The following is a 10873-nucleotide window of genomic DNA, read 5'->3' on the forward strand; positions in this document are numbered from 1 at the left end:
GTTTGAGGCAAATGTAAATACACTATACGTGACACCACGTGATTTGAACAACAAACAATCTATCGGAATCAGCAACCTTTGTTGTTTACATTTGCTTCCAACGCTTTTGAGTGCGCTATGGGACAATCCGAGTGGGATAAATCCGACTTCAAACTCTCCTCGAATGCAGCTTAAGTCCGCCATTTTGACTTGTGATGTAAACGCGGAATTGTCAGTTGTTTTTTTAATTAATTTTTTTACGTAAGGTATCCCCAACGAGGGACCACGATATCCAACTGTAAAAAATGTCACATTATATGGTGAGGATTTTCTCATTTTAACATGACAAATTCATGTCATAAAATGCTAAACTTCACATTTGAACGTGGTAAATTCCATGATATAACATCATAAAGTTAAATGATCACATGACTTCTGCATTCAGCAAAACAAAAACAATTCCTTCCAGTTCAGGTCAGGTCACTTTTTTGTGTGTCTAAAGTGCGCTACATGACTCACAAAGCAAAGAGTTACAAGAGATTGAGGCTTCGTTCAATTTCTTTCTAATGCGTTTGGCAAAATGAACCACGTTTTAACATAACTTCGGTGTCTTTGTGTTTAAGTTGGATTTTTACTTTATTTACAGCACTTTGTATGCAGCAATGGTTGACTTTCTAAAATATTCTGTATGTCCTTATTAATGAAAAGGAAAACAAAACAAAGTATGAAAATAACAATTGCTCTAGAAATAAAAGCACACCATACCAGATAAGTATATCTTTAATAATGAATATGATCAAATATAAGAATGTGATAGTGACCTCTGATACAATGACATTTAATTCAGGGGTGACATTAAACTTTTTTTTTTTTTTGCATACCTTTTCAATAATCCAATACTGTTATATAGCTCTGGTCGCACCGCAGTCAGACTCCCTTGTCTTTACTTCCACGCTCACATACACACAGACAGACACAACACTGCAAGTTATAAAAAAAGAAAAAAGAAAAAAAAAAGAAAGACGAGAAGAAAAAAAAAAGATCACAAACATATAGCATATAGGCTAGCCTCTGGTTTCCATACACGTACATTAAATCAGTTAAGTATAATGCTACAGTTAAACATTTGAGGCGTTTGCAGTTAGAAATGCAAGAACATTAAAGCTTATATTATCTGATGGTGATGGGGGGGGGGTGTTGTCACAGCAATGGAACTGATGCCAATATTAATAATTAGTAAGTCATTAAAGAATGAGAAACAAAAGCAAGTGACGGATTGAAAAGCATTACGTGCTACATCTCCAGAATTTGACGAGACGCAAAAGAAAGAAAGCTAGCAAGATGGGACATCGATTGATCGTTTTCATTGACATTTGATGACGAGCGAGGGACCGCCTCCAGATGACGCAACTTCCCTGAAACGCCGCCACTAATGAAATCAAGCGCAACCTGCTCCGCTGAAAAGAAACGTTTTAAGGCTTACAAACATTTGCCAACTCAGTTTCATATTCGCCGCATGTTAACAAAGCTTTTCCCAACTTTGCATTCCTAACGCAAACGGTAAAAATATGTCGCGCAAATACTAAGCACAAGTGACCGCGCGCACGCACGCACACGCACGCACGCACAAAAAGCAGACACTTGTCAATAGTGTTGTTCGCTCGCGAGTATTCACCGACACGCGAACCACAAAATTAACGCGAAGTCACTGAAAATCGGCAGCGTGTTGTCATGAGAGCTTCAAAAAGTAACGTGCGCGCCTGTTAACGTCGTCCACAAACGAAATTGAGGCGAGTTTCTGCCCAGCGAGAAGCCTAAACAAAACAAATACGCAAACAAACTTCAAGCCTTCACACTTGCTAAAGATGCTGCTCAATATTTTGGACTTGGGGGAGGGGGCAGAGTGAACCAAAATTAAATAGAAAAAAAAAATGAAGTCTTCAATTTTCATGTCCATGTGTCTTCTTGTTTGTTTTTAAATTGGAATTCGATTTGAGTGTCCATCCCAGCAGGATTTGCCAAGGCAAGGAGCCTTCCACCAGGGGGCGCCGTCTACTTCTGACGATCCTAAGAGCACAGAGAAAAGTCTGCCTTGTTGATATGAAACAGTGGCGTGATGCAACAAACACAATGACTGACTGGAAGATTGCAGGAATGACTCGGATTCATCCGAAATCGGACCAAGAAAAAGACTAGCTTCCTTGAGCTATTATAAGCTTGAAGTGTCAAATTTAGTGCCATCTAGTGGTGAACCAATAGAAGGCAACGACCTAAATTTGCACTATGGTGGCTCAGATAGCTCATACTTTTGCAAGCCTACGAATTACTACGTTTGTGTTCTTCTTCGGGTATATGTAGAAATATGTGTACCTCCTGTAAGGTGTGGTGTAACCTATGTAATATCATTAGCCTTTATTAGATCTATGATTATATATTATATATATATTTTTTAAAAAAAAATACGTTTTTTTTGCATGTTATTGAAATTAATAAATGGGGTTTAAAAATAAATGATTAGTTTACAAAAAAGATGGCACTAAATTCTACACATTATCTCTTTATATTACTCTTCTTGGCCATCAGATTTAATTTATAAGACAAAAAAAAAAGGCTGATGCCGATATTTGCCGATATCGGCCTGACTGATAATCGGTCTATCCCGAGTAAATTTAAAACTGTTTCACAAGTGTAAATGAAAACACTTTATAACAAATAATACTAATGGTAAATAAAATAATAATAATAACTAATTACTTTACTTATAAAATCACATTCACTTACAAACCTTTTCAATAATGCACTAAATCAATAAATGTGAATATTTTTCAAATGTTATTAACTATTTGCGTCAAATAAAGTGAAGTTATGGAATTCTTAGGCCAAAAATAAGCAAATGGGTCCAGCCCACTCGAGGTCAAATTGGTACGGAAGAGGATTAGGGCCAGTGAAGAGGGAACCAAAAAAAACAAAAAACAAAAAACAAAAAACAAAAAACAAAAAAAAAAAACAAAAAAAAAAAGTTGGCAGGATTCTGACTTTATTCTCAGCATTCTGACTGAAATCTGAATTATGACTTTAAAGTGAGAATTCTGAGATGAAAGTGAGAATCCTGCCAACCCTTTTTTTTCTTCTTTCTCTCTCTTCACTGGCCCTAATCCTCTTCCATTTGGGGTGAACGTAGCCCCTGAAATTTGATAATTGATTAGTTGTCAACGATTCAACTAGACCATTTGCGTTGTTGTCTTGGGGGGGGCTGAATTATGAGGTAGCAGACACAACACTGACCTTTTTCCCCACCTCCTCCTCCTCCTGCTTCCTCTCGTAGTGAGAAAAGTCATCAAAGATGGAGGTGGTGTGTTTGTAGGTGGCGATGATCTTGAGCACCTGCTTGGCCTTCTCCAGGGGAACCTCCTGCGTGTCTCGCGAGTTGGTCACCGGCTTGTTGTCGTTGTTCTCCAGGCGGATGTGACGCAGCTGGCTATTGGGCACGTCCTTAACAAACAACCAGCCGACGTCAAACTTGCCCTTCCACTTGTCCTGCGCCCAAACGCCGGCGCTGGTGCCGTAGTCCACGGGCGAGCGCATCTCGGCCACGCCGCAGAAGTGGCCGCTGCCGTTGACGCTGAAGAGCAAGTACACGGGACCTTTGGAGTTCATGGTCCTGAAGGCCGAGTCCAAGCGTTTGTTGCCGTGCTCCGTGCTGCACCAGATGGAGTACTTGATGGAGCGGTGGATGTCGTCTTCCGAGTAGCTCTTGATGATGAACACGCGGCCGTTTTTCAGGTTCCACTCAAAGTCCTTGGGGTTGTAACTGTGGGCCGCGCGCAGCTTCTCCAGGACCGGGTGCGACTCGGAGCCCGGCTCGGGTCCCCCGCAGCCGCCGCAGCCGTTGCCGAGCCCGCCGCCGTTGGACGAGCCGCTACTGTCCAAGCTCCCGCCGCCGTAGCACAAGTTGCGATTGCGAGGGGCCACCCAGCGGGTCTGCGGCACCGGGGCCGAGTTGTGGTTCTGGTAGGACTGGAGCGGGGGAGGCGGCGGTCCCGGCATGGTCATCTGCTGGACCAGAGACTGGGCCGACTGGAGTGACTGCTGCAGCGGGGGCAGGAGCCCGTGGTGAGAATGGAGCGGTTGCTGTTGGTGGTGGTGGTGGTGGTGGTGGTGGTGCTGCAAAGGAGCGGCCATCTTTGTGGCGGCCACTTTGTTATCCCACGTGTCAATGTCCACCATGTTGTGTTTGGCGGGCGCGGGGGGAAGCGGGCTGCCGGCCCCGATGGGCGCGCCCAGTTTGTTTTTGGTCTTTTGCTGCTGCAGCTTGGCGGGTTTACTGGCGATGGCGGCCCACGACGTCGGCTTCGGGGGCGGCATTCCCACCGTGCCCCCGTTGCCCGCGGCGACGGCAACACCCCCGCCGCCGATCACCGAGCCGGCCGTCTTCACGCCCGAGCCCCCGGACGTCACGTCCCCGCCGATTTTCAGGCTCAGCATGCCCTGCTCCAGGTTGTTCATACCCGGGGCCTTGCTGAGCGTGTCGCTATGGAAACCCGTCTGGCCATCGGGGACTAGCGTGCCTCCTAAGGAGCTGGGCGGATAGCTGTAACTTCCCCCGTAGGCGGAGCTTTGGGTCTGCTGGCCCTGAGAGCCGCTGGTGCCCCAGGCGGAGAACGCCGGGTTCTCTGGGAAAAAGTTGAACCTGTGCGGATAAATGCTGCTGCTGAGCCCCCCAGGCTGGCCAAATACCGTGTCGTGCATGAAGTGGTGGTCCCCGTTGGTGAGGGGCGCATAGGGGGTCAGGTAGGGGATAGGCGGGTCGCCGCCTGTGGACCATGGGGCCTCGCTGAGGGGGTAGGGGAAGCCAATGGAGGGGGCGTAGTAGCTGGACAGGTAAGGGTCGGTCATGGACTGATAGCTGTTATTCTACAAACAGGCACAAAATCACAAGTCAGGATTGACAAGATGGAGGAAAGACAGCTTTTGGGCGGCGTTCGCACTCAAGTCTGGAACTCTGGTCTGGACCGACATGAAAAAAATCAAGTCACAACATGATCGGGAAATCTGCGTAACATGCAAGTGGGATTAAGTCATGTACTGTAAGTGCGAGTCCTCGATACCATTATTTTTGGACTATAAATTGCATATCTTAAAAAAAAATAAAAAATATGGCACCTAACCAGTCCTGGTTGGATTCAAAATCTCCACTACTACATACGCAAATGTTTTTCTTTTTAGTTCAAAAAGGCTTACCTCAACTAGACGCTGCATTGCACTGCGGCCCAAGGTTTAATCTTGGTCAGTTATTGGCATTGCTGTCAATAGTCAATTTGTGATGGCCACATGCCAAACTGGCAATACGTCACATACTAGTTGCCATGACTACTAGGGGTGTGAATCACCTCGTACTTTGCCATTCAATCTGTATCACATTTCATAGGTCACGATTCGATACCGATTAATCGAATCTGTAAATCAATTATTGAGATTTTCTAAAACTCAAATTTAGAAAATACCAATCAGTAAACTTGTACATGTACACTGTACGATTTGTATGAAAAAGTACTTATAACTGTGAGCCACTTTGTTGCAATCGGTTTCATGTTTGAACAGCATTGAAATCACATTTTAAGGCTTAATGATCCTTTAATATAACAATCATCCATGCTTAAAGTGTGAACTCTAACCCTTATTAAGACATTTTGTTGAATATTCCCATAAAAAAATTGATCTTTAAAAATCAATTCGCCTGCATATTGAATCGATAGAATTGTGCGCTGTAATATCGCGATATTTTGCCAAATCGATTTTTTTAACACCCCAAATAACTATTAGCATTTTTTTATTCTACTACTTTCTTTTGGCAGTTGGCAAATGCTTTTGGTGCATGTCCGCCATCTTCTGCATGCGGTATTTGCCACAACAAGGATTTACTTTTTAGGTTAGATGCGACAATTAGGGAACGGGGGAGACTTCGGGAGCGAGTCTTCTTAGTCTCAGTTTTAGTAAAATACATTTCCTCCAAAATGTGACCTATGTTTTTTTTTCATGATAATTTTTTTGACTGGTGTGACATATTCCAGAAGGACTAAAAATGCATTCAGTCTCAATGGCAAAGTTTCCAGGTAGTGTTGCAAAAATCAAGCCAGTCAAGTTGAAATTTCAAGAAAGTCGAGTCGAGACATTCGCAGGGGTGGCAAAACCTGGTCCAGAAAGTAAAAACCTTGCCACAAGCTTGGCCCTCACCCACAGACTGCGAAAATGTGACTGTGTGGTGTCAACACATGAAGATAAAAAAAAAAAGATTTTAAAAATCTGTCATTCTTCAGGGAAGTCAGTCAAGGTGACTCTTTGATTGGCTACATTTTCATCCACGTCACAATTCACAGAGTCATTACTGGGAATTGTTGTCTTTGTCAGCCCAGCCCATTTTCGGGCCTGATTATCAGGACAAATCTACTCTTCACACACCTCAGAGCCAAAGATAATCTCACAGGACAATCGCAAAAGATAGTATTTGAGATCCAGCCTGATTGGTCTTCAAAGTGTGTAAGCAAGTGAAGTGGTACGAGCCCGCTCAGTCACAACATGCATTTGTGCATCAATTGTGTGATTTTGCTCTACTCGCACGTTCACATCATTTTGGAATGCCCTCAAATCTATGACTTGATTGTCTTCTCACTTAAACGCATCACCGGAATAAATCTTAGCTCACGTTTGACCAGCTTTCACACTTCAGCTTTAAACGTAGCTGTCAAGCTAATAAAGCTAAAAAAAAATGGCCTTTGTGGCTTTTTGAGAGACAGGTGAAGTTTGACGTCATAGCAGTTGTGTTTTCTTTTCTCTCATTTTCAAAAGCAGAAATCCTTGACACCAAATGTGATCATCTTTTGGAACTCCCTCCATCACACTCAGAACGCCACATGACTGCATACTGGGGACCTCCCGGGTTTGCGCACACTACATGAAAATGAGCTTTTCTTGCAAAACAAAACACAAACAAATGGCACACTATATCTCAGGCTTAACCACCCCAAAAAATATATTTTCGAGTGGTCTGGACCAGAGTCCCGGATTCCAAGTGTGAACACAGCTCTGATGTGGTCAAAACACAATGCAAGTGGGCCCACCTGGTTGGACTGGCCAGTGAGATAGGGCTCAAAGTCATTATCGTGCACCGTGTCCTTCTGGTGCAGGGAGCCGTTCTGCACTGAAACTGGAAAGCCTGCAATCAAACACAACTTCTGTCAGACATGTGACGCACACAGAGGACAGCGAAATTGAGGGACGATGTTGACACAACAGAATGCTTGAGGTGCCCTAAAGTAAAGAACCGGCCCCTCGACTGCAGCAGCGATGCATACTGCTCCATTGAGAAAATAATTTTGTGTATTTGTACAATGCAATAGTGACAAAAAAAAAGAAAATATTTCCATCTGTTTAATGAGTGGATGTCTGTTATAAACAGGTGCTTTGAAAGACATTAGGGGTGGGAATCTTTCTCACAATTCGATTCGATTCAGATTTTTGGGTCTCCGATTCGATTCAGAATCAATTTTCGATTCAAAATGATTTGATCAACAATGATTTCTGCTTCAATTTATAGGTGTGCAAAGTAAGAATCGTCATGATCTATTCCAGTCTGACTCTCTAATGCTAATTAGCGTGCTACTCACAGCACTTTTATCACTCAAAAGAACGGCTATTCATACAAAAACGCTTCAGGAATGTACGCAGAGAAGCATGTTAACATTACTCGCCGGCATATGCTCTTCCTACGCTGCAAAAAAACAACTTTTATTGGAAACACTTGATTGTGACTTTTTCCTTCTACTCTCTAATGTGGCTACAACTTAACAGTGTATCAGAACACCGCCCCTAAGTGGCCAAATCGGGTACAACATGAACAGCGCTGCCAATAAAGGCACACGCAGACGAGGGCAAGAAAACAATTTTTTTTTTTATAAAATTGATTTTGGGATATTTTAAATCGATTCTGAAATATACTAAATAAGAATCGCAATTCTTATGAGAATTTTTTGGCACATCCCTATCAGACATACTTCAATTTTTTTTAAGATTTGCCCCATAGCTTGAACCGTAAATATGCCACACAATATGACACCAAAACAATTTGATTGTCATTTTTAAATCAACATTAATCTTCGATTTTCACGTAGTGTGTGTGGGCCTGGAACGTTTTCCCAGTGGTTAAAGAAGGGGTTCCCTGCACCCTACTTTTGCACCTCTCTTTTATTTCGCTCAGATATAAAGCATTCATTTTCAGCTTGAGTCGAGCATTATTAAACACAAGTCATTTATTTCTTACCTTTGCTGGCATCTTGTCCTTTAGAGATCTTAGTAGAAGGGATGCATGTAGGAGGAAAGAGAGGAACGTAAGTGAAGCATCACACGATCGTGCAAACCTGACAGTATTGTAGGAGGCTTCTGGAGTAATAATAAACATAATAATAACAACAACAATAGCAAACAGTTACTGGAGAGCGTAGTCCAAGCAGGCCTTGATTACAAGCAGTTAGCTGGCCTCTCAGTGGGAGATGTGTTCTACATCTGCAACATGCGAGAACATATTCTTGCTGCTAACCTGCGGGTCAATGCTGGCGGCGGACATCATGAATCGTCCAGCTGTTGTTGTGTTTGGAGCCTCCCCCCCCTCCCCTCCCCGGACAATTCGTAAAGTGAGTGAGTAGCCTTTTTTTGTGTGGAGATGCTGCGATGTCACTTTTCTCCAGCAATAGTTAGTCAGCGTCTGTATTCGACTTGTACTTGTAGCAGCAGCGGTAGTAGCAGCAGCAGCAGCAAGCGCGGAGAGGGGCGGCCTCGCTTTTTGTCGTCGTCGTCGGCGGCGGCGTTCGCTGCTGACACTTCACAACAGACAGTCCTGCCAATATGAAGCCGGCCTGGCTTTTTTCTTCTTCTTTCGAGCCAACCGTAGCCGCCGTCACGTTAATAGTGGAGGCGAGCTGCCTCGGCGGTGGCCCTGCTAGTGCTAACTTAGCCGAAAGGCGAGCTTCCTTCCACCGGGTCTGCTAGCCGGAAGTGACGCAGCCTACGTAAACGCCGCGTCTCCGGCTACCTAGCAGCGCAGCACCCATGCTAGCATCTTTACTAGCAGGGCCTTAAGTAGCCAAACGATGAATATCTTGACATTTAACATGTATTTTCTTCGTGTTTTTTCCTTCCTTCTGGAAAGCAGTGAGGGTTTACTTTTATTTAGCCCCCCCCCACCCCCATAAATAAATAAATTCCCATTCCCGTCAAGACACAAGGAACTTAGAAAACAGCAATTAAAACACAATGTTGGAATAATTAAAATAGGACATCAACACAGTAATAAAGTGGGCTAAAATGTCGTCAGTGGCAATACAGGTAAATAACAAAACTATTAATTAAGAGCAACAGCGATATGAAGATGTTACCAATTCGCTCACAATTTTGGAAAGTTCCAATAGAAACTAAACTAATTCCTTCATGTTTAATGGTTAAAATATTATTTACCTTAAAAAAAAACATATACCTGCTGTACACTATTCAAAATGTCACAATATTCGCATGCAAAGATTTTGTTTCCACATTGTATTTGACATAATGGTTTAACATTACAGAATTTCCAAACATTTATGTTATAATCATCACATGAACATCTCTTTAGTCATTAAAAAATGAAATGAAAGCTGAATCTGGATTGCTATTGGCTGCCTTGTGTTCTATTGGAATTGTTTTGTTACAGACATTAATTGGAAAAAGGTCTGGTCTATTCCAAATAAGTATTGGCTTACAATATGGTGAAGGAATTAACCAATAAAATATTACATAAATATTATCCAGCCAACCATTATATGACCAAATTCAAAAGGCACAAGTGACACAAGTTGCTCTTTTTGTGGAAACCACCCAGAGATAATTCAACAGCTCTTCTGGATCTGTGCACACACTCAGACATTCTGGAAAGATTTTACTAGATTTGTTATTGGGCATCTTTGCAGAGACTTTTTGTTGAAATGGGAAAATATAGTTTTGTTTTTTTTTTGTTTTGGAAGTATGTTAATGAAGATATATTTTTAAATTATTATTAATTTGTTAATACTTAGGGCGAAAGGGGGGCGTGCTCCGGGTTTCTGGGTTTGCTCTCCGGCCGTTGGCCCCCGCGGGGCCCGGGGTGTTTTACCCTGGTGCTGCCGCGGTCTGAGAGGCTGTGCTTGCCTTGTCAGGCCGAGGTCGATGGCTCCCCTCTTTGGTGTAGGTTCTCATCCATGCCAGATTCACCACACCAGCATCTACTGAAACTCAGACAGAATTTGCTTCTCCGCTGAATCAGTGGAGGCAGGTGTTTGTGGATCTCACTCTGCTTCATCTATCCTTCCTTCCTTTAGTCTTTCCTCTGGTCTCTTGAGGTCTCCCTAATCTGGTGGAATTGAGATGTTTCCGGGGTTGGTGAAAGATTACGGTTTTGTAACTCTGTGGGTGGTAGGTGGTGTCTGGTTGGTGCTGGATTTCACTTTGTTTCATCTTTTTTTCTTTTTTTTTTTACCTTCCTCTGGTTGCCCCAAACCCAGGCACTAGATGCCTAGATAGCAAGCGAAAACACAGGGATAAGCACTACTTTTGTGTGCCTAAACATGTTGATCCAAAACGTAAATTGATCGTGTAAAGGTGGCAACAAAACGATCTGGCGTATCACTCAATCACTCAAAAATGCAATTAGTGGGTGCAAGTGAAGGCACAGTAAATGACGTGACGTCACATCCGTCCCTATATCGTGGCACCTAGCATAAATTAACAAGACACAAACATGAGAACACCACATATTTATCAAACTTGACAATATTGTTCCGTTTCCCCACCAATACCTCGAAATGGTTCGTCAGATGTAAGCCTACTCTTT

At 43.1% G+C, this 10873-nt stretch overlaps 1 protein-coding gene across 1 annotated transcript; it reads right to left on the bottom strand.

Annotated features, from left to right (window-relative positions):
- Positions 1 to 743: 743 nt before the first annotated feature.
- LOC147179717 (YTH domain-containing family protein 1-like) lies at positions 744 to 9013 on the bottom strand. The gene is made up of 5 exons (XM_086069053.1): positions 8573 to 9013; positions 8297 to 8324; positions 7098 to 7192; positions 3265 to 4893; positions 744 to 2046 (listed from the first exon to the last, which is right to left on the bottom strand). Exons 1-5 carry the CDS (start codon positions 8600 to 8602, stop codon positions 2032 to 2034), a joined length of 1797 nt encoding a protein of 598 aa, XP_085925179.1. The 5' UTR covers positions 8603 to 9013; the 3' UTR covers positions 744 to 2031.
- Positions 9014 to 10873: the final 1860 nt, after the last annotated feature.

Source organism: Leptonotus elevatus, chromosome 2 (genome assembly GCF_054856555.1).
Source record: "Leptonotus elevatus isolate MCC_2025b chromosome 2, RoL_Lele_1.0, whole genome shotgun sequence".
NCBI lineage: Eukaryota > Metazoa > Chordata > Actinopteri > Syngnathiformes > Syngnathidae > Leptonotus > Leptonotus elevatus.

Coding starts and splice junctions, on each gene's coding strand:
- LOC147179717 (XM_086069053.1), bottom strand. CDS start 8,602: ATGATGTCCGCCGCCAGCATTGACCCGCAG. Junction 7,193..8,296: donor AGGACAAGATGCCAGCAAAG/GTAAGAAATAAA, acceptor GTTTGATTGCAG/GCTTTCCAGTTTCAGTGCAG. Junction 4,894..7,097: donor TCACTGGCCAGTCCAACCAG/GTGGGCCCACTT, acceptor GCCTGTTTGTAG/AATAACAGCTATCAGTCCAT.